General features: G+C 45.8%; 1 protein-coding gene across 1 annotated transcript in view; it reads right to left on the bottom strand.

The window, feature by feature from the left end:
- Positions 1-24,476, bottom strand: part of CNTNAP2 (contactin associated protein 2) — a 1,160,842-nt gene that overhangs the window by 532,556 nt on the left and 603,810 nt on the right. Inside the window, exon 13 of the mRNA XM_037035585.1 lies at positions 4,665-4,865. Coding sequence (XP_036891480.1) covers positions 4,665-4,865 — 201 coding nt within the window. The remainder of the gene's footprint in view (positions 1-4,664; positions 4,866-24,476) is intronic.

Below are 24,476 nucleotides of genomic sequence, written 5' to 3'. Positions count from 1 at the left end.
AGAAGTCAACAAAACTATGACTTGTGAGAACTAAACTGCAATGAGAAATTAAGAGAGATGAAACACTGAAAAACAATGAAAACAATGGTAAGTATCACCAGAAAACAGCAAATATAAGCATTATGCCGCCACAATTAAATAAATCTTTGTATGTGTAGGGAACAAGCATTTCAGCAGAACATTCTTAAGCAGTCATGATTTGTAAAATAAATACATGGCTACTGCCCCTGAAGACACACACAGAAGCATTTTAAGAGCAGGCTGTGGGTCCTGCTGAGACAGGGAGAAATATTTTGGCCATCTAAAAGCATTAGGATTACTGACTGAGAGTCCACCCACGTGGAGTCTAAGGAAACGTTCTCTTGGTGTCTCATTTATCAAATTGAAACTCTTGGGTGTTTATTTCAGAAGCAGATTTTATTGTTTAAGGATTCCTGCTTTTCATCAGTTCAGATAGTATTCCATTTGCAGTTCTGGGGATATAAATATAACATGCTAAATTTTTTTGGGGGGGTTAGATAGCCATTAATGGTTTTTCTCTGGGTAGAAATAATCTCTTCATGCCCAAATTGGTATGCCTCATTCCAAACAGGCTCTCCTATGAAATAAAATAACTTTGAATTGTTTCTATGTATTTTATACGGTTGATTAAGGAAAAATGAATTAATAACCACATAGCAAGAATAGAGATGACCATAAAGAGTGGTAAAATCATTACCTTAAAAATAGATTCCAGTTTTAAACTTTGTAGTACTAAAAAGAAGAGGTAACATTATAAGTCAGGTGTTACTATCCTTGGTAAAAATTGGTAGAAACCAATAATGAGTAATTCTACATTTGTTAGTTAATGATATGGTACAACCAAACGTCTATCAAAATAAAAATGAGGTCCATATGCGTACAGAATCAACTCTTTATCATAAGTATCATTAGAAACTACAGAGTCCCAAATGAAATCTTTGGGTAAGACTCTTAAAAAAAAAAGAATAACATTTTAAGTGCACAGCTATTACAAACTCATTTGATATTTGTTTTAATTGCCATGACTATAATGAATATACTTTGTATTCAAACAGATGTCATAAGTACTCCTACAGAAGTTCCAATATAATTCAGTCTTAGTTAAGAATGAGTAAATGGATATTTAAAATTCAATGTTACCAAGAAGGGGAAAGAGAAAAAAACCAATTACAACATCAGCTTCCTAAAACAGCAAATAAAATTTTGTTTGTATTATATTGCGCTCTTTCTTATTTGGACACAGACAGAACATAGTAAACACAGAAAACCCTGCTATACCAACCAGCCCTTTTCCTCGCCTCAGTTGCTCTATAGATCAGTTAGCCTGGAACAGAAAAATCTGGAGTGTGAAAAAAAATGACCCAGAAGGACAGGCTGAAATTCACGTGGCTTTATTTAGAGATTGGCCGATGACAAAGATTTAAAAAATACTACTATGTCAATGTACGTTAGCTGAAGGAACAGGTAACTACGTAAGCCATTTTACTTCAATCGGTCAGACAAGTTCTAACATTCCCTTTAATCTTCTCCCCCGTGGAGGACTGACACCCGATAATCTAAGTGAGAGAAACCTCCAGGCCAGAAATGAGAGACGGTGTTTGTCAGTGTGTTCAGAGAATTACCCAGGGATGTTCACTGAAAGCAGACTTTTCGGGGCCTCAACTAAGTTCTCTCCAATCAGAGTTCTGGCAAGAAGCATTTGACAAGACACCTAAAAACACTCACATCGCGTCCACGCTTGTGTAAAAGCTACTGCCTGAAGGTTTGACGAAGTCCTCCTTAAAACTATGTATTTGTCACTTCATTCCAATCACTGAATATTTATTAAGTACTGATGCCATGTGCGTGAACATTGGATACAGAGCAGGTGTCCAAAAAGGCAAGAAGCCTATGATAAACTGATTGTCGAGGTAAATTTATTAAGGATAACAGTAATCTACAACTACCTAGAGACAGGTATCTGACTGTCTGGGAACACAAAGCAAAGAGCGTTGATCGCGCAGATGAACAATTCACTCTTAATTTCAATACAGTTGTTATTTCCCTGAAAAGTTATCTTGAAACTTAAGTTGTGTTTAGTTTATTATCAGAAATGTATGTGGAACATTGTTCAAAAAGAAATTTACCCTGCTCTTCTGAGGTTTGGGTCTCCCAGGTTTTGAAGGTTTTGCGAGGGCGGTGACAGTGTATGAGGCTGCTTGGTGGCCGGGGGCAGTCACAGAGGGTCCCAATGGGAGAAGAAAGGAATGAACTTCAACACCAAAGGACTAAAGGCAAATTGCTTTTCTTACCTCCAACCTCATTCTCCAGGTGCCTCACAGCACGTCAAAACCGTTTGAAAGTTGCATTGCGCTTTTTAACCGCCAGGCCAAAACTGAAAAAGTGAAGGCTGACTTTGGAGTTTAATAGAAGAATGGGAGAAAATAAAGCAGATGGTATCGAGCTATTTTTCTGGTCAGCAATTTCCCCTTATCTTCCTCCTCTCCCCAGAGCTGGAGACGAATTGAAAGAAACCTTCCAATGATCCTCAATCAAGAGCCCTCACTCACGAAACTGAGTGCAGACAGGCTGATGAGATTCATTCATTCTGCCAAGTGCCCTAGATTTTTATAGACCTTAGTTGACTTTTCTGAGCGTTGGAAACAAGAACCAGTAAAAACGGCTTTGTTAAGTGAAGGCGACTGGAAAGACAGTTGGGCTGTAGGGACCTGAAAGGTTCTCCATTTCCCACAGCTGTGCTTCTCCAAACGTAGTTGCTACTCCAGCAACATCAGCATCACTTGGGAACTCAGTGTATTAGTCAGCTCGTGCAGTGGAAACAGAACACTGCAGGCTCTGGCTTAAATAAGCTGCTTTTTTTCTAACAGATCTGGGGGCTGGAAGTCCAAGATCAAGGGGCTGGAAGTCCAAGATCAAGGGGCTGGCCAGTTTGGTTTCTAACGAGAGCTCTCTTCCTGGCCTTCTCACTGTGTATTCATTCACATGGTGGACTGAGCGAAAACTCGCTCGTCCCCTTCGCATAAGGCCACTGATCCAATCCCATTAGGAACCCAGACTCATGACCTCATGCTCCAGTATCTCCTAAAAGCCCTATCACTAATACAGGCACATTGGGAGTTAGGGCCTCAACGTATGAATTTGGGGGGCACACAGTTCATTCCCCAGCACACGTGACAAATGCAAATCCACATGTCGCAGCTCCAATCTACGGAATTGGAGAAACTCGCGCGTGGGATCCAGCGTTTTGTTTTATGTACCACCCCAGGTTATTCTAATGCGTGTTAAAAGAGGAAGCCCCAGCTCCGCAGCAGAGCATTTACCGGCCTCCAGTGTTGCTTTGCCCCCGGTTTGCTGCTGCACTTGGACACGAACTCCGCGTTTGCTGAATGGTGTCCCACCGTGGCCTGAAGGGCCACGTGTGTTCTGCCTTCTAGGCTTCTGCTTCCCCTCTTCCTCCCACCCCGAGCCTTGCTGCCTCTTTAGCGAACATCCCTCCCGTCCGTCTCCCAGCTGCAATCACCTCCTTCTCCGAACAGCAGCATCTCTAATTGCCTGAACCGATCATTTTCGTGGCTTACAGAGTCGGCTTTCTTGGAGCCCATAGGTGACACGCGTCTGTAATTTTAGCACAAGGCTTTGTACACAAACAACACTCAAGCCTCCATTATATCGTGAACTGTGTTGCTTATAACTCTTCACTGTGAGCTACGACACAGGCTCCCATCCAACGTGATTTTGACCATCAAACAGCCCACTGGTCTCTGACATAATGCCACTTCCAAAGTTGCTTAACATTAAAAAAATAATCAACATACTACGTGCTGTTTATTAAGTCCTTCAGTGCGCCGAGCCCTGCAATAAGCACTTAGTACATCACCTGTTTGAATTCTCATAATCACCCTGAAAGGGGCATCCTGATTCCTAGTTGACAGAACAGATGCTGAACACTGAGGCGTGAGTTCAGCGAACTCCCCTGACGCCCCCACCAACTGGGGAGCGGGGAGGCCGACCGGCTCTTTGACTCTAAGTGCGTCCTCTATTCCCCACTGCACCATGGACTGGGCCACAGAGTTTTCGGTCAACGTGGAGAATTCACTGTCACGCAGCCCAGAGCAGACGGCTCTTGTGGTAAAGATATTCCAGAACATCTCTTTGCTGTACCCTTAACACACACACACACACACACACACACGCACACACAAACTCTGAAACAAGGTTAAAAGGGGATTTCGTGAGACGCACGGGTACTGTTCAACGACCATGGACAACGGAGGGCTCCCGGCACCAGCGCTGCCCTGCATGTTGCTCAAGCCTGTAGCGCGTGCTTTCACATGTACGACAAAGACTCTGAGACCCCAGACGGAACAGCTTGAAAGTCCCCAAGAAGTCACATAAACCTGTACCCAAAGCAGCTCCACTCACTGTGCATAAAATGGAAAATCTATAAGTTTAAAACAACGGAAATTAAAAAAAATCATACTTCCTTAGCTGCCTTCCCCAGAAAACAAGCCAATAATTCTATTTAACTTTTTCACAGCTGCCTGCGCTCTCCAGGCCAGACTCTGTGCTCACGAGCCCCACCTGTTGGTCGGTTCGGGCCACTCCAAGCACCAGCCTAGAAGACACGTGGCGGGCTCACCTACCTGGGGTGTTCAACAGCCTGGACATCTTGCAGAAGTAGGAGACGTACTGCTCGCAGTACTCGGCGCTGCTGGTGATGGCACTGATCTGGTCCATGGAGGCGCTGTACGCCAGCTGCGTCACCCAGTACTTCTCTGGGCTGTGGCCCGGCACGGTGGTCTGCATCTGCAGGTCGTGAGACACAATGGTCCACACTTTGTCCTCTGTGGGGAGAGAAAAGCCACAACGAGGGGCCGTCAGTACGTGAACGCTTCCCCCAGTGCCAGAAGATAATTGAGCTACCTGTTCACTGGTGTTTTCCCTGCACTGCTGTAGAAGAGAGTTTAGGGCAGTGACTCTTAAAGTGACCACTACCCTTGGCTCACACCTAAGTTCTGCTTACAGAGCCAAAGAGAAAAGGAATCTTCTCTTATGAAAGACAAACCCAGGGTACGCCCTGGATGTACACATGCACGGCCTGAGTGTTTGCTTGACGCTCTAACGTCGCTGGCGTGGGAAGTGAGCCCCACTGCGCTCCGGTTTCCCCGGACCCTGGGGCCCATCCCTTCTCGGGCAGACCTGCATTTTGCTCCTTCCGGAGCTAAAGCTGCTCTCTCGGCCTCTGGGCCTCCGTGTGTGCTGTTCGCTCTGATCAGAATATGCGTCCTCATCCCGTCCACCAGCGTTCATTTCCACCTGACCTTTCCGGTGAAGAGAGACACTGTGTTCTCGGTCACAGAAACGCTCCGCACAGGTGAGATAAGGCCCCTGAGTAATTATCTCGGCGTTCTGGGCCCTGGAAATGTCAGTGGGTGTAAAGGGGGGGCAGCTAGAAGATTGATGTGGCTAAGGTAAAGTCTTGTACGTGTCTGAACTGGAAGCATCGCTCTGTGGCCACGATTCTGACACTCTGCTCAAAGCCCTCTCAGGGGAGCCTGGTTTTGCTCAGAGTAAAAGTCTAAGGGTTACAGTAGCTGAAGGCCGTCCACGCTCCGACCCCTCCCTGTGGCGCCTCCCTCTCGCCCTGCTAAACTCCCTCTACCTCCTTCGCTGGCGGCCACCCTGACCTCGGTGCCCTCCTTCCTGCAACGAGTCAGCAGGCCCCTCCTGGAGCCTCAGCACTTGGTCCTTCCTCTGCCCAGGGCCGCCCCTCTTCCTTCCTCGACATCCTCAAGACCTTCCTTCTGCTCACCTTTGCTCCAGTCAATCCACCTTCCCTCCGCTCCCAGCTCCGCCCACACACCAGCTGCTCTCCATCTCCTTGTCCCGCTGTTTCTCTCCGTAGCATTTCCCTCCGACTTAGTGCGTAGTGTAATCAGTGTTTCCTGTCTGTCTCCCCACATTAGAACCCAAGAAGGCAGGGATTGATTTCAATGCTGTGTGTACAGTGTTTAGATTAGTACGTACAGTGATTAGTGTGTACCAGACCTTCAAAAATATTAGTTGAACAGAATGAATGAACAAAAAATCAACATAATACAAATCCTTGATATAGGAACTTGCTAAAATCACTTTGGTTCAAGCCCGGCTCTGCCAGGACAAGCCTCCTCTTAGATTCCTCTGAGCAACACTATCCCTGTATCTGTGACCACCTGCCTCTATGACCCTTTCCAGTTAAAACCAGTTACAACCAGTTACAACCAATCCTGTCACGGCGCCCCCTATGCTAACGTATTTTCTATAGGATCGTTACTCTTCCAGTTTCACGTCTGGCCTGATCAGAACCGCCTTCCTTTGGGCGTCTCTGCTACAGCAAAGAAGCTATAATACACTTTCGTAATCCCGTCACTTGCTGAGACGATTCGGAAAACAAACCGATAGTCATTTGCATTTCAGGCCTGCAGATTTACCATCACCTCATTAAACGTCCACTCTTCAAATTAGGTGAATTGTATCTCTTTTCTGTTACAACCAGCCTCCGGCATAGAATCCTCCAGGTCTCAAATGCTACTTCCCTTTTGGTTTTTTTTTAAATCCTTACCAGTAACCTTGCTCTGGAGTGCTATTTCAAAACTCCCTTTCTTTAACTCATGATGGAATAGCATTCTCATCTGACTGTTCTTTAAAGGATAATAAGCCCCCTTTTTAATATATACAAAGTAATGTTCATAAAAGGAAACAGTGATTGAGCAAATAAACAGACATCCATTTACATTCTCTGTCAAAAACTGTAAAGACATGAACTGATTTGTTAACACTGATGAGGTTCTAATGTTTTGGTCTTAGTGACGTCTCAGCCCCTAACTCTGCTCCCATTACCTCACCACACACACTTCAGCCCCCGCCCCTTGATAGACAGAGCTGGCCCTTGGACAGCACGGGGGGCAGGGGTGTCGACCCCTGCACAGTCACCAATCTGTGTCTAACTTCTGACACCCTCCCCTCCAAACTTCACTACTAATGGGCCTACTGTGGACCAGAGGTCTCACTGGTAACACAGAACATTTGACGAGCACATATTGTATATGTTGTATGTATTCTATATAGTATTCTTAACAATAAAGTAAGCTAGAGAAAAGCAAGTGTTATGACAAATGATACGTAAGAGAAAATGCAGTTCTAGTATTTGTTGAAATACCTCCAGGGATAAACGAACCCACACAGTTCAAACCCTTGTTGTTGGGGGACTAAGGCAATTGTCTCACAGGCCCCTCACTCATTCCCTACTGAGTCCCTACGCCATGACAGACCGGGACCTCAGCACTAGGGAAACCAGAGAGAAAAAGATTCATAAATTTTGCAGCTTCCATTCTAGGGGGACAAGCCATAATAAGCAAACAACTGAAGTTCTATATGTGTGCGTACATATATGTATGTAAATATACAGATTTAGCAAGTGATAATGGCAACGAGAAAAACTGAGTCAGGGGAAGGAAGACTAGACCATGTGTGTGGGGACTGCATTTCTAAACACAAAAGAAATGTTGAATTTAAATAAATAAGGTCATTATCCAGCAAGCCATGTGACTAGGGAAAAGGATTCTAGATAAAGGGAATACAGATGTGAGCATTCTAATTCTGGAACATTCCTGGTATCACTTGGGCACAGGAGGAGGCCAGAGAGTGAGGAAGAAAAGGTGGCAGGTGTGGAGGCGGGAGATACAATGAGGACGGGTGGGCGGCGACCTCCAGTAACACGGGAAGCTATTGGCTGGCGGGTTTGGAGCTCTACCTTCTTATCAGACACACTGTGCTTTGCAGAAATAAAAGTCTACATTAGAAAAGTTTGAAAAAATACACACATATCTTCACAAACATTTAAACCATTTTTTGTGTGTGTCAGGGCATTATAAAAAGTCACATGTAAACTCTAATTGATGGCATAAAACAATGACTACTGATGCATCTTGCAAATTATTTTTTAATGCCTGCATATTACACGTTGGAACGATTCCTCTGGAGCCATTAAATCTTAAGTTACAAATGGATGTTAACAATTTTGCAAGTATCCAACATCTTGAAGAAAGAAGGTGGTTATGTTGTGTAGGTTTTTCTTTTCTAGTATTATAGTGGAAAAATTAAGAATCTTATTTCCATATTCACTGCATGCTTATATAATATGCATTATCAGATATGTGTGTAATGCAAATAGAAACGACTGTGCATGCCAAATTTAAAGTTGCTGTTACTGTTCCATTGTCATAAAGAAGCAATTGGCAAAGCAGATTTCAAACACTCTCTTTGGATTAGAGAGTTATGAAAATACCCTTTGTAGTTACGGAGAGCTTGGTATCTACCTCATGCAATTGCATATTTAAAAACTGCCACATTGTACATTGTTTTAAATACAGCTGACTTCATGTGCTTCAAGTCCTGGGACACGAATGGAGCATGGTGTGCATGCGCCCCTCTCCTTGGCAATAATGGGGTCTTCTAGATTACCCAGCTTAGTTACGTTGACAAGAGTACATTAGAGAGACCCTCTGCTACCTCTACCAGGGACTCCGTGTCTGTCACTGTCTGTCACTGTCAACTAACTCACTTCGAGAGAGCTCAAGTCCTTGCATGGCTGGAAAATGATGAGGGGGAAAAAAGCAAAGAATAACTCCTCCCAGGATATTACCAGTTTCTAATCCAGTATATGTTATTCATAGACAACCTGAAGTTTACAGTACAGGGCAGGTCTATATACAGTGTACGAGGACTGTTCAGAAAGTATCCAGCCAGGTACTATGAAAAACAGAGACATTAACTAAAGAAAATATAAGATACAAGAAACGTTGTACAGAGGACAATGATACCTCAGTCCCCTGCAAAGTAGGCACCTTGGGACCTCACACAGTTCTCCCAATCGCCATCAGTTGCACCATCGTATTTTCCTGAATCTCATCGATGGTCTGAAATCTTTTCCCTTTCAAATGTGATTTTAGTTTTGGGCAAAGCCTCTGGCTTTGGTCACAGGGCACCAAATCTGGGCTGCAGGGGGCGCTGAGTCCTTTGGGTGATTTCCTGTTTCACTAAAAACTTTGCATGAGACATGATGCATGAGCGAGTGCATTGTCTTGATGAAGCCGCCCATCACCAGCTGCCCATTGCTGTGGCCTTCTGAATCGCTGAAACAGTTCTGTGGAGGAATGTTCAAGCTTAATGCAAAATGTGAGGCAGATTCGCTGTTCTACTTGCTCAGTCATTTTCAATGCAACAGCCACACAGTACACATGTTCATTCAGTGGCATCTATAGCCTCTACTAAGTGGAACAGTGAAGTTGTCATTATTTACACGTGTGCATTCCAGTCCCCTCTCCTTGGCTGCCGGGTTACATTGATGTTATGCAAACCATTCTTGTTGTATTAACAATGGCTGGACTTTTTCCAGACAGGCCTCATATTTTAACAAAAGGCCAATCACTGCTGAGTCGAGTGGGAACATGTACTGTGTCCTATACATCTGCGTGTGCATTTGAGTGTTTTTGCTTTTCAAACAATACCACTGTAGTACTAATGCCCAGTTTCTCAATCTGAGAGCTCTTAATACCTTTAGTCATGTTAAATCTGGAAAAAAGAAAAGAGTATTATATTATGAACTACCTAGATTTAAAATGGCGTATTAAAACTTACCAGATGGGCATGACCAACGTACAAACTCCTTAGCAGCCCCGAGGCCAGGTATAGTCACTCTTCAGGGATGACTTTGGGTCTCTCGCTCTTAGACCCAAAACCACAGGCCCTGAACTATAATACATGCTCCACCTAAGACTGTCCACGCTGCACATAAACCCAGGCCTGCTGAATAAAACCAGTGACTTCAGTGTGGAACATCCTTAAACTTCTCCCATGCACTGCATTCCAATGGCCAACGGTCTGTGGCCCTTCCTCGGACCTAGAAGTCCTCATGGCTGTCATCGTGAGTTAATCAACCGACAATTAAACATCGGCTGGGAGGAAGGTAGGAGCAAGGATCTCCAATGAAATACTATAGCATAATAAGAATTGCTTTTTTCTTTTTAACTTACACAGCAGCCGCCTTATAGGAGTGCATACCGATGGGAAGAAGCCCAGCACTTACAGGACGTCATGTTCACAAGTGAAAAATTCTAATCCCCATAATGCACTCCTTTCCGAACCATCTATTGAGTTCCTGATGTCTTCACTTCTGGGGACATGTGGATGAAGGAAACCGAAGTTCCCATCCTCTGCAAGCTTGGAGTCCTGTGGTAGTGAGGAAACCACTGAGCTTGAAATTTCCAGTTACAAACACGCGTTAAACAGAGAGATGCCCAGGGCACTGTGAGCTCGCGTTGAAAGTCCCCCCCCCCCAAAAAAAAGGTTTAGAAAGCCGTGACGTGACCCACTGGACATGGCAGTTTCAAAGACTCAGGAAGGTTAAAAAGAGAGGAGCCATAAGAAAGAGGGGGTGGTAAGAGCAATTCCAGTCTTATAGGTCAGAGCAAACACCTTGGGGAAGAAAAGGATTCCGCAGATGGGAACAGGAGGGACCAGAAACGAAGGGTGTGGAATAATGAAGTTATAAGATCGTGGAGCTGAAATATTAGGACATGGGCTGGAAGGTCTTGCGCATGGTTACATGTGTGGGTGGTGAAAATATTTGGAGAGAAAGGATTAAGTCATAGTTTAAAAAATGTTTAGGTAAGGCTTCACTCCACTGTGAGAAGCTGAAAGTATTTCCTCNCTGATGTCCTCACTTCTGGGGACATGTGGATGAAGGAAACCGAAGTTCCCGTCCTCTGCAAGCTTGGAGTCCTGTGGTAGTGAGGAAATCACTGAGCTTGAAATTTCCAGTTACAAACATACGTTAAAAGGAGAGATGCCCAGGGCACTGTGAGCTCGCGTTGAAAGTCCCCCCCCCCAAAAAAAAAAGGTTTAGAAAGCCGTGACGCGACCCACTGGACATGGCAGTTTCAAAGACTCAGGAAGGTTAAAAAGAGAGGAGCCATAAGAAAGAGCGGGTGGTAAGAGCAATTCCATTCTTACAGGTCAGAGCAAACACCTTGGGGAAGAAAAGGATTCCGCAGATGGGAACTGGAGGGACCAGAAACGAAGGGTGTGGAATAATGAAGTTATAAGATCGTGGAGCTGAAATATTAGGACATGGGCTGGAAGGTCTTGCGCATGGTTACATGTGTGGGTGGTGAAAATATTTGGAGAGAAAGGATTAAGTCATAGTTTAAAAAATGTTTAGGTAAGGCTTCACTCCACTGTGAGAAGCTGAAAGTATTTCCTCCAAGATCAGGGGAATAGCTTAGGGACCTACATAGGCTTTGATTTTACACTTGATGTCTTATTTCTTAATCCGAGTTATAGACCAACTAGAAATATGTCATATGGAAACAAACAAATTAGAGCTACCTTATTTCAGACAAACCTTACGCAATGATCTGATTTACAAATAGAATCATCTAGGAACTATTACATGAGCAATGCACCCTTTACTGATTAAGTCACAAAATAATCTCTTAAGCAGTTACCATTTCTAGTTATTGAAAGCATTAATTGCCACAAAATTGTTGATAAAACATCTAAATAGAAAGGCCCAGCATAATGGTGGGTTATAACACAGTTCCTTTTGCAGCCATTGGTAAGAGGATCTATTTGAAAATTTCATCAGTATTCCAGATAGAGAAGTTTCATGACCGTAAATTTTATAGATTATTTTGTTTAGACAGTTCCTTCTATAATTATGATGCTACTGACATCATTTAAATCATCAGAAATTTGATGTCGCCTTTTTCCCTCCCCAAATAGACACTGTGTGGGTGTTATGAGTATCTCCTAGCCTAGAGGCTCCTATGAGAGAGAGAGATGCCGCGTTGCCAGGGCGGGCTGTGGTCATCTGAGCCATTTCCAAACGCCAGCTAGGGATGCGGCTCAGGTATAGAAGCAGCGTCTTCGGTCACACGTGGGGAAATGAAGCGTCGAGCAGACGGAACCTCTGCAGGAAGCACCCAGCAAATGAGCTAAAAGTACAGATGACGTTCTGCAGCTGGTGGAAAACGCCGATCATCTTTAGGCTCACAGTTCTATCCCAGAGGTGGACGACGAACCCAGTGCTGTGAACAGGTATAAATAACGGTGCTGATTCTCACCCACCTAAGGAACGGTTTGGAGTTTATGGGTGTCCTTTTTTTTTCTTCCTAGGAAGACACGAGCTACGTTCTGGAAAGGATCATATTCATTCATGTTTCTGTATCATGGTTGGGATGTTAAAAATCTTTCACAATCTAGCTGGAGTTATGGACTGCATTTATATCAATACGTAGACAAGCTGATCTTCCCTTTTCTTTTTCCCTCTCACTAGATGGAGATGGAGTCTGTGGTCTTTGATAGTCAGGAGTCCATCTCTATGGCAGTAAGAAGTTTTCTGCCCTGGGTTACACGTTAAAGCTACTCTCTGATTCTTGCTGCTTGTAAGAATAATCAGATTTTCGTCTGTATTAAACTGTGGAGGCTAAGTAAATGTCATCTTGGATCAATGACCGACCCATTCCTGAGACCCTTTAAAGATAACACTTATTATTTAAAATATTTTCAAACATATTGTGCAAAGGTGCTTCCCAGACCTATGCCACCACACCGACCTCCCACCTGTGGCTGGACTCTGCCAGGTACCCACGCTTAGGGCCTTTCTGTGGCGTTTTTCTCTGGAAGGCATTTCCCGGGTTGTCTCAAGGTTACCTCCCTCTTCCACTGAGGCTCGGTCAAATGGCCTGTTCTCACTGGGGCCCGCCCTGTCTATCCTACTTAGATTTACAACCCACCCCGCCCTACTTGCTGTCTTTTTCCGTGGGGCATATATGGCCTTTTAGCGTAGTACATCATTTACTGATTTGTCATGGTTTGTCTGTACGCGCTGCCTCCCCTACCACTTTTCTCACAGACTATAAACTCCAGGATGTGAGAACATTTTAAAAAAATAAATTTGGATGACTGATGAATCTCACACTCTTGGAATAGTGCCTAGCAGTCTTTAGACAATCAATCAATATTGTGCTGAGAACACATCTTAGCCCCGTCTTTCTTTAGGTTCCAACAAACCTCTACCACTACCATCCTTGATGGTTCCCATCCAGTACCCATTTGTAATGGGGCTCATGGGGGGCAGACCCCACCAGATAGCTCTCGAATAGGAAACCTCCAAAAATATAAATGCTTAGAAAGTCCTCACCAGTGAAACAATCAAAGTGACATTTGAAGTTACAGAATGCTGGTTTGGTACTTGCAATGTTTACAAGACATTCAAGTGCAAGGATGTTGGAAAGAGCAACAGAAAACTGTGTCTGAGGTGCAATGAGCTTCTCAGAGCCACTGTTCTCCTTCCGGGTTGAGCAGGAAGGCGGGCATTACTCTGTGGTGGGTGTGCGCACACGATCTTACGTGGTAAGAATGACGTGGGTGCGTGAACTTTCATTCACGAACAACCTGTCTACCCCATGCACTGCTTTAGGCCCTGGGCACACAAAGACACATACCAGACATTTAATGCCACCAAAGAGCCAGCGGGAAGAAGTCACCCCAAAATAAATCATTACAGTGCAACCTGAAAAAGTGTGTGCTGATATTTAGGCAATGGTCAGAATAACCCTAGTCAGGGGATTTAGTATAGAAATCATAAACCCATCCATCACCCACACCAAATTCTTTAACACATGTAACACTTTACAATGTTCTAGCATTGTACTTTATACACACACACACACACACACACACACATATTGTTGGGGACTTTTATTTTCTCTTAGCACTTAGTTTTAACCCCAATTGTAACAGGCTGACCTGAGAAATTATATTCTTTCTGAAGTTTCTATCCAAAGAGCTTTGATGTCGCAGAAAACACACAATGGGAAATGGCGGTCTGATTTGCTGTTTGCAGGACAGAATCTTAGAGGATGGCCCTTCCTTTCAGGTTGCCTCTGGCTCGCATGACCATCTGCCCCTGGGCACTCGGGGAGGCCCCTGGGTCCTAGCGATCCACTGCTTGGGAGGCACCGAGGGCGGTGGTGGGAGTGAGTGGTTCTTCCTCCCTCCTTCCAACCCCTGCACCAGGCTTAATTAGGAAAAAACAGTATTTTTTGGATGCTACAGATAACACTTATCACCTTGGGGGAAAAATCCCCAAATAATCAACTCCTCTAAGCACTTAATTTTGCCCCGTTACTTCCATTCTCTGAAGCAGGCCCCAGGGTGAGCACCACCAGGAAGGTAGCCCGAAAGATTAAGCTCCTTCCTGGGGATAATTCGCCAGAAATCACTTCTGGGGACCTCAGAGTAAACATATTCAAAGGGACTAAAAATATCAGAGTAAACAGACTCAAAGGGGCTAAAACTGGTCTCACTTTAATTTCAACAGACGCACAAACGTAGGGGGGTGATCTCCCTGTTTGAGGAGGACTCTGAGGCTTCTGAGACCCTCTGCACCTCTGCCCCCAGCACACTGTGTCCCCTGCGTCCCCTGCGTCAGGGACACTCCCTCCTGTCCCAGGTCTTAGTCCCTCAGGTCCCAGTTCCTCAGCCCTCTGCCAGAAAACGCCGTCCCCTCCCCACCCCCAATACCATGCCAAATTCAGGTGAGATACCCACACACCTCTCTCCGCTTCCCTGACAGTCCATGATCACCACTCACGAGGGTTGCCTTTCTCTCCCATCGTGTTTGGGACATATTTGTGGTGGCTGCCACTAGGCTATGTCATGGAGGGTAGGCACATGGGTATCCTTGCCATTGCTTAACTCTTACAGTCCAACGGTGCCCCTGGTGAAGGGACTCAAGTGCTTAATCAACAGTTGCCAGACTAATGAGGCATTGTCCCCTGGAACCCACAGATTGGAAGCCACCTCAGTGACCCTGCTCCGTGTCACACATCTAACCCGGAATCAGCCTGCCCTCTGAGGAAACAGCTGTACAGGAAAACTGGCCAACTGCAGCCCCCCCACACACACACACTCAGCTTTACTCCCTTACCTTTCCCTTGACATTGGGACCAGCTGGCCCCACGAGGAAGTCCCTGACATCCCTTCCGGCCAGCCCTGCCCAGCTTCCTGCGGTCACTTCAAATGGGCTATAAAGCCTGCTCTTGCCCAAAATCCCTCAGAGAGACCTCTCCACTCCTTGTGAGGCACGCCACTCCGCCACTCCACGGACTGTTGTCCCTTGAACAGTGGGTGTCACACCTGTGACTAGCTTCTTTTACTTTTGTCCTTTGACAGGTGATGGTCAAAAATAAAACAAGGAAAGGTGCCCTGCTCTGGGCCATCCGGCCATCTGAAACCCAAAGACACTCAGAGTTTAAGGCAAAGATGAGGCGTGGCTTCGTTTTCCCCAAATGCGAAGCTAAGGAATCTCTTTTCAGAAAATCAAAAAGGCCCAGTGTTTGGGGGAAAGACTCAAGAAAATGAATTCAGTCTTCAGTATTTTGCAGGACGACAATAAAGTGACTATTAAAGCCCTTGTTTCTTGGGCCGTTCCAGGATGTTGGCAACACCAAGTGACTCATTCATAAACAGTGATTACTTCTGTGGTCTACAGGGCTACTACCCTCCACTAGGTCAGAGGAGACAGTATCCATTCTGTTACTATTATTAAAGGAGTAATTTTTGCCCTGGCTGGTGTGCTTCAGTGGACTGAGTGCCGGCCTGCTAAGCAAAGGGTCACAGGTTCAATTCCCAGTCAGGGCACATGCCTGGGTTGTGGGCCAGGTCCCTGTTTGGGGGCATGTGAGTGGCAATTAGTTGATGTATTTCTCACATGTCAATCTTTCTCTCCCTCCCTTCCCAGTCCTCTAAAAATAAATAAGATCTTAAAAAAATAATTTTTGAATTGTTGAAAAGACATCATCCAAGGCTTGCACGGGACATAGGGATGACGTATGTCCCTAGTGTGCAGTTTGACTTTGGTCCAGCCTGGTCCCAGGCCTGGGGGTTTCCCTGCCCCTTTGTTCACCCTGCTATTCACTATTAAAGGAATGACAGTGACAGAAATACTGTTATTTACACCAGAAAGAAAGAGACAACGGAGAGAGAGAGAAAGGAAGGAGGGAAGGAAGGACCTCTAAACCAAAAGATTCCTGAAGGGAACAATGACCAAAATAAGGTATAGACAATGGTCTAATTCAGTTCAGAGGCAGTGGGTCAGGTAAGAGAACACCGAGGTCCAGGCCGGGTGATTTGCATCCTAGCTCCTCCACGAATTTGCACTGTGAAGTGGGACCCATCCCTCGACATCTCAAGGCCTTAGCTTCTCCAGGCAAAGATGCGGTGTCAGACCAGACACCCTCGGTAGTCACTTTCTAAAAGCCTAAGATATTCATTCATTCCCTAACATGTGCTTAAGAACCGTGACTCGAACACCATACAGCCAAATGTAACATCTGCTGCACCTCAAGGAGCGAGTGGATTAGAGGCCCAGAGGTTGTGCTGGTGAAGGCCTTGGTGGGGGGGGTGCGGGGCACAGCTGAGGGCGATTCTCAGAACCTGCCTACACTGACTTCTGCAATGCAATGCAGTCTCAGGCCAGATGCACAGAGAAGGAGGACTTGCTGGTCTCTGATCTCAGGAGTATCAGCGTTGCTGGACTGGTTGGTGCCATTGTTTTCTCTGTGCTGATGCGCCAGAGAGCCACGCTCTGCCCCTCAGAACAGCAGGACTTCCAGGGAGGTGGACCCTGCACCTGCTACTCCAGATGAAGACGGGAGAAGCACGGGGAAAACAAGGGAAGTGTCAGGCGCCAGAGTTGGGGCAAAAAAATTAGCCTGGAACATCCTGTTTCACCCCAAAGGAAGAAAGGACAGTGACTCGCAAGGTCATGTCAAAAAAGACTTAAAAGCCAACCTGAAGGTACTTGCACTGGCCAAAGATGGGACAGTGGAATTGACACATACAAAGGCTTAAAGCCCATGAAATCAACCCAACATCAGGCTTTATCGGTCCCCTTCCTAGAGTGCTAGAAGACCAACTTTCTTTGAAAACTTGTAAGTTAAAAGACAATCCTCAAATATTTATCCCACCTTTCCTAAAAAAAAGTCAGGATGACCAACAAGTTGAAGAGGAAAGGTTTTTCTTTACAGAAGTATTCCAAGTGTTCGGGGGAAAAATGAGAATAGCATGACTCTGCGACCACTACAGACTAAATTAATGGTTGCCGATGGCTGCTGACATCACATAATACAGCCTGCTAGAACCTGCGGGTCTCCTGATGGAAGGGCACCCCGCCAGCTGGAAGGACACTCCACCCACGTGAAGTGTGACTGGGTGAGCGATTCTATCAAAGCTCTAGCCCACTGTGAACACGTCAGGTAACAAGACTGTGAGAAACACAACAGGCAAAGGGCCTGGGTTGTTTCCATTCTCCTACAAATCAACTGTAAAGGGCAGGGGAGCGGGGAGAGAGAGAGATATACTGATGTTGTAAAATCAAAGAGACTGGAGAAGCATATCGACACGTGTGTGCGTGGACTTTTGTTAGACTCTAACTCAAACAAACTGCATAGCACAGTTAGGGAACAACTGGGGACCCTTAACACTGGGGAGTTAAAGCCAAAAAGGAATTACAATGAACTGGTTTTTAGATCTAATAATGTGATTATTGACAGGCTTCTTAAAAAAGAATCATGATCTTTAAGAGATAGGTGCTAAAATACCCACCGATGCTCAGAACTTGCTTCACAAAAATTCCTGGGGGTGCACATGTAATTCCCTAGACCCTACAGATGAAACAAGAGCCTGGCTATGGAGGGAAAGATGGTAAGGCTGGGCAGTGGTGCCCAGGGCTTTGCATGGTGTTCTCTGATGTTGGATAAGTTCGCAAGCTCATTGCCTGGCAGAGACAAAACATGATAATAATCAAGGGACCATTACACTGTGCATTCATTTTGCATAGGGATTTCCAAGACGATTTTCTATGTTAAATACGGAATAACTATCATGTGAATATCACTGTGACCTAGAGCACCACCCCTCAAGTTTTAGAAAGTAAAAATGATCAAAATAATTACTGTATCATTATCAAATGTAATTTAGAGGCTGTGGGTGTTTACTTTGGGAATGTAGTAACCAGAGAAAGAGAGTGTGGAGGGAAGGATGGGTAAAGCAACGGGAAGGACGTGAAGGGAAAGAAAGAGTGACGAGGGAAACAGATAGGGACTGTATTAAGCCCACAGAATGCAAATGCACTTGAGGCCTGAGAAGGAGGCGTGAAGGCAGACAGACCAATCAGGGAGAAGGGGCAGGGCCTGGCTGGTGGGGAAACCCTGGCCGCCCCCTCCCCCGTGCAGTCTCCCAGGTGAAAGTGCTGTTTGCAGTTGCAAAGGGTGGAGAAAATCGACGGAAGAATAAGATGTCATGGCACACGGACACTCGATGAAATCCACATACATGTCGTCTGACTGGAACTCGGTCATGCTGGTTCATTGACTCATGTCTCTGGCTGCCACCGCACTGCAGGGGCAAACAGCTGTGACGAAGTCCGTGTGGCCTGCAAAACTTAACACACTTATGGTGTGGCTCGTCAGGAACAAGTTGGCTAGTCCTCCTACGAAAGCGACAAGTGCAAAAGCGGAGATAAGGAAAGGAAATAACTAGCTGTAGAGAAACTTTTAAGCATCCTGGAAAGTAGCTGAGGGATGACAGTCCTCGGCTCCAAAGACCTGATCCACTCATGGGACAGAGCAGGGGGAGGGGACAAAGAGGACCTCACACACCCGTGTCCTGGGTCTGTTCCAGTTTACTGCACTGTTTCCCAATGGTGGCCTAAGTATAAACTATTTGACAAACACCTGGAATTTCCTGTGCAGGAATACCTACATTCTCAAATTTAGTTACTTTGTCTTCTGTTGGGAGTATAAAAAGTTGTTCTCAAATATGAAGATCTTGAAAGCACTGTTGAGGTACTATCTGAGATGCCTGAATCCAAGCAAACCTGCTGTGCTGCATTGGAAATTGTCCTCTCATGGTGGTTTTAATTTGCATCTCTCTGATGCCAATTGTCAGGCTAGTGATGCTGAGCATCTTTTCATGTGTCTGTGGGCCTTCTGTAGGTCCTCCTTAGAGAAGTGTCTATTCAGGTCCATTTTAATTGGATTTTTTGTCTTCCTGGTGTTGAGTTGTATGAGTTCTTTATATATTTTGGAGATTAAACCTTTGTCCGGTGCATCATCGGCAAATACGTTCTCCCATACGGTTGGTCCCCTTTGCATTTTCAGGATGGTTTCTTTAGCTGTGCAGAAGCTTTTTAATTGGATGCAGTCCCATTTGTTTACTCTTTCCTTTACGTCCCTTGCCCTGGGAGATGGATCTGCCACAATGAGATACCACCTCTCTCCTGTCAGAAGTCATCATTAATACACCAACAAACAACAGGGGCTGGTGAGGACGTGGAGAAAAGGGAACCTGGTGCACTGTTGGTGGGAATGCAGACTGGTGCAGCCACTGGAGAACAGTATGGAATTACCTCAGAAAACTAATAATAAAGTTGTCTTTTGACCCAGTGACGCCACTGCTGGAATTATACCCTAAGAATCCTAAAACACCAATTCAAAAGAACTTATGCACCCCTGTATTTATAACAGCACTATTTATTTCCAAGTACTAGAAATAGCTGATGTGCCCATTAGTAGATGAGTGGATCAAAAAACTGGTACATTGCCAGAATGGAATAACTATGCAGCAGAAAGAAAGAAGGAGCTCCTACGTTTTGTGGCAGCATGGATGGAATAGGAGAGTATTATGGTAAGTGAAATAAGCCAGGCGATGAATGACAAATACCATATGATCTCACTTATAAGAGGAACCTAATGAACAAAATAGACTAAGGAGCAAAATAGAACCAGGGGCATGGAAACATCGAACAGAATGACATCAGCCACAGGGGAGGGGGGTAGGGAATACGGTAGAAAGAAGGGGAAAGTACTAGTCAAAGAACACGTATGAATAACCCATGGACATGGACAATGGTGTGGGGATAGACTGTGGGAGTGGGTGTTGGACTGGGAGGAGGAGGGCAAAAGGGGGAAACTGGGGTGAACTGTAATACAATAACAATAAGAAAATTTAAAAAATGCCCTGGCTGGTGCGGCTCAGCAGATTGAGCACCGGACTGCAAAGCAAAATGTAGCTGGTTTGACTCCCAGTCAGGGCACACGGCTGGATTGTGGGCCAGGTCCCCAGTAGGGGGCGCATGAGAGGTAACCACACATTGATGTTCCTCTCCCTCTTTCTCTTTCCCTTTTCCTCTCTCTAAAAATAAACAAATAAAATATTTGAAAAAAATTTAAAAAATGAATTAAAGTATGCATATTTTAACCAAAAAAAAAAAAAAAGGGAAAAGAAAGAAGTATCTTCTCAAAACTCACATCCACCCAGAACCTGTGAACGAGACCTTATTTGGAAACAGGGTCCTTGCAGAGAGACTCAAGCTCAGGTGAGGTCATACTGGATTAGGATGGGACCAAGTCTGATGACTGGTGTCCTTAGTGAAAAAGGGAGTCTGGACCCAGGGACACAGGGAGAGAACACCACATGCCAATGACAGGGACATGTTGGAACACAACGCAACTACAAGCCAAGAAACATTAGGAACTGCATCCAACCGAAGATGGAAGAGGTAGGGAAGAGTTTCTTCTAGAGCCTTCGGAGGGGGAATCAGTGACGGGGTTTTCACAGCATTGCCTCATAGGCGTGGTCAGTTCGTTTTTTCCAGCATGGTGGTTAACATAAGGAAGAGACATGCTGACAGCCTTAGTAAGCCTACAGACTAGGATCTGCCCGCCAATGACCACAACACCAGATGCCGCAGAGCCTATGATAGGGGCACAAATAGAAAGGGTGAGATTTATATTCAGGGCCCGTCTCAGGGATCAAGTTCTTAGCCGCCCACACCCACCCACGGGGCTCTGGAATGCCTCTTGCCTTTCGCCTCCTACGCTGATGCCGTTCATGATTCTTAGAATTCCTTCCCCAACATTCCTCATTCCCAGTGGTTTCCTGCAATACCGCCCACTGCACACAGAAGGGGTGTCCTCGCTCAGCAGGTCATTTGACGGGAATGCACAGAGGACAGCGTTAAACAGAAACAGCTGGAGATGTGGATGTTGGGGCAGTAGCCTGTGGGTTGCACTGAGTGCCACAGAAATGCAGGGGAGAACCGAGGGATGGCGTGTAGAAAGAGCAAAGAGGAGAGAGCCTAGGACGAGGCTTGGGGAGCTCCAACTTTTCGAGTCTTCGAAGGGACTGAGGTCAGTGAAAAATTGTAAGAGTCTCACAGTCAGACAGGGCACATTCTCATCACATGCTCGCTTCCTGTCCTCCCTCCCTCCCTATCTTCAGTGCCTGTAACTTCTCCAGAGGATCTCAGGACAGGTAATAAAGCAAAAAGGTGAGAGCACCCCTGGAATTGTGCCAGCAAAGCGCTCGGTGCTCAAATGGCCACGTGCTGCCTGCAATGGGAAAAGCACTGTGAGAAACAAGATATGGGCTAACGGGCGCAGCTCATTCGCTTCCACTGAATACATTGTTTCACACGAGCTAATGCACTTCAGGAGGGAGTCTTTCCAGCCACCTGACTCTTTAAAGTTCCCTATAAAAAATCCTGAAACTTTTTCAGTTCAGAAGAATGAGTTACATATTGGATACAGGAGCATTTATTCTAGACCTGGGTAACATTTCCAAAGAGGAGGATGCTCCTCTGGAGCTTGAGACATAAGGCATACCGATGCAATGGCATGCATGAATTGGTGGATCAGTGGAATGCCCAAGTGAACAGACGGGACACACAGACCAGGGTTGCTAAACCCAGACATGAGTCAAAAGATGAGGAGGGAGCAGGTAGAAAGTTTCCTGCCGGCGAGAGCTGACAGAGGACATGCATAGGCAAATTTATCATCCCTTTTTAAGAGAGATTCCTGTCCAATTCTCTCAAGCTCAGTCTTCCTCTCCCACTTCCCTGAAATAGTCTGGATATTTCTATGTTCCACCTACTCTCAGGATTTTGACACCAGGTAGAAGGTTGGGGGAGAAAAAGGAACTTAGGGATTTTGCTTTATTCTCTTCTCCCCGCCTTCTCTCTCTCTCTTCTTCACCTCCATCTCATGTCTTCTCCTTCTCTTTCCTCTCCATGCTTTTTCCTTCTTTTTTGCCCTCACCCCTTTTCACCCACCACCAACAGAAAAGCTTTGATCTTTATTAGGTGGCCAGAATTTGTTTCTTAACCATATTCTCTCTTACTCTATAGATTACTTTAGTTAATCTCTGCTTTTGACTGTGATCAAACCTAACCTTGAAAGTCAACAAAAATAATTTCTTCCTCTAAAATGGCTATTTAAAAAATATATATATATCTTATTGATTTGTTTTTAAAGAGAGGGGGAGGGAGGGAGAAAGAGAGGGAGAGAGGCATCGACTGACCACTGCTGGTACACACTCCAACCTGGGACCGAACCTGCAACCCAGGCACGTACCCTGACTGGGAATCGAACCAGCGACCATTCACTTCGAGGGACGACACGCAGGCCACTGAGCCACTCAGTCAGCGCTAAGTTGCTATCTTGCTGAAAGTTTCTAAAAGCATGATTTGAAGCTCAAACCTGAGTGATAACCTAGTTCTGGTCAATATCTCCCTTCCCTTCCCTGGGACACTGGCCTTGTCCCGATGCCTTGGAAAGGGCGGTGGAGGGAGAGGGGAGGATGGAGAGGGGAGGAGGGAGAGGGGAGTGACCGAGAAAGGGAAGAGCAGTCCATATTTGAAAGCCTTGTCTCGCACCAGTGGCATGACTCACATATCATTGTACATGCTGCGGGTTCATTGATTCCTAGGTATCCAGGCTCCTCACCCCCAAACCCTGCACCCTGGGGGGGGGCGGTGTTGAGATGTGTGATGTGTCAGCCAGAAAACTGCTGGCACCCTCTCGTTCCTCCAGGAAAGCCACTGCCACCTCCAGAAGCCAAAGGTCAGAATCAAGACGTCAAGGGGTGGCCAACGCTTTTGACATGTGACTGGCTGGAGTTAGATGAGTGGCGTGGGAGGTGGCAATAAAATGACACCCTAACACGTCTACATCAGCCCCCCTATATCTGGCTCCTCCTCGCTAAATCGGGGATTATCACAGAACCTGCCCGCAGCGTGAAGTTGCGTTGAGGAATAAATGCAAAAATACACGGAAACCCCACTTAGGAGAAAGGCAGTCCCAGCCAAGCACTGAGTGTCAACAACTGTCGTTGTTTTGGGTCTTCCTGCCTTTGTCAGTTTTTAAAAGTCCTCAGAAACAGGGACATTAAAGCTGGGCACCTGACAAACAGTTTTGGGCAAAAGTGACCAAGATGCCGTCTTCCTAAACCTTTACGTCTCGATCTTCCAGAGTGCCCTATCTCAAACAGTGGGAGAACGTGGGGAATAAATGATATTAATAATAACTAATATCGGTGTTATGAATGAGCCCAGGAATGCCGCTAGCCAGTTTCTCCCTGAATGCTAACACGATGTTACACCGGAAGTCCTATCAAATGAGTACTTTACTACTAAGGAAGTACAAGTTTGGAGGGGCCAAATCCCTTCCCCAAGTTCACACCTGGGAGTACGGCAGCCAGGTCTTTCTGCGCGCTGAACCTGTGGACATGTGGTTCATTCCCAAGGCCTCCCAAAGGAAGGAGAATGAGTATATTTCCCATGTTTCTTGGCTTCTCTGGGCTTTAGTTTCCTCAACCGTGAACGAGGCCATGCGTGCTAGGTCATCTGTAGGATTTTCTCCACCTCTGGAACTCTCGAGTTCTACTCTCCAGCGCAGAGATAATCAGTATACGGAAGAGAGTCAGAGGGAAGACTCCCGGACACCACACCATCATTACTTTCTCCTTCCCCGAAAGTTAGACCGTCTATTCCTTTCTGCTTTTCTCCTAAGTGGAAGCGATTCTGCAAGTCTGCCTAACGGGTAGTGTTAGTTTTGTTAGAGCTACAGAAAAATAATTAAAAAAAAAACATTGAGGGGATGATACTTTGCATGATGTGACTTTAATGGAAATAAGGTTCTGAGCGAGGCTTACCCTTCCTCTCTCCCGGTCTTTGCCTTGGCTCCTATACCTGTGCAGTATGTGACCCGCGGGGACGGCCCTTGCCTCTTCTGTGGCAGCAGAGGGTGGCCATTTGGAAGGGTTTCACTGGTAACAGTAGACAAGGTTACCTTTGAAGCAACCCTTGATCAAAGATCGGGCTTTTCATTTGTCCTCAGGGCCCAGGGTGGGAAAGTTATGATAGTCTCAGTGAGGGTCTCACTGTGGGTCAGAGAAACCCACCCTCTGAGCCTGGCCCCTTGGCTGATTTGGGTTCCCATGAAAACATGAATTGGCGGCATGATAATATGTTGCAGACACCGCTGTTTATTTTCCAAACAGTGGAATGT

Source organism: Sturnira hondurensis, unplaced genomic scaffold (genome assembly GCF_014824575.4).
Source record: "Sturnira hondurensis isolate 20B ecotype Veracruz unplaced genomic scaffold, ASM1482457v3 Scaffold0022464, whole genome shotgun sequence".
Taxonomy (NCBI): domain Eukaryota; kingdom Metazoa; phylum Chordata; class Mammalia; order Chiroptera; family Phyllostomidae; genus Sturnira; species Sturnira hondurensis.
This window is presented reverse-complemented; position numbering and strand designations above follow the sequence as displayed.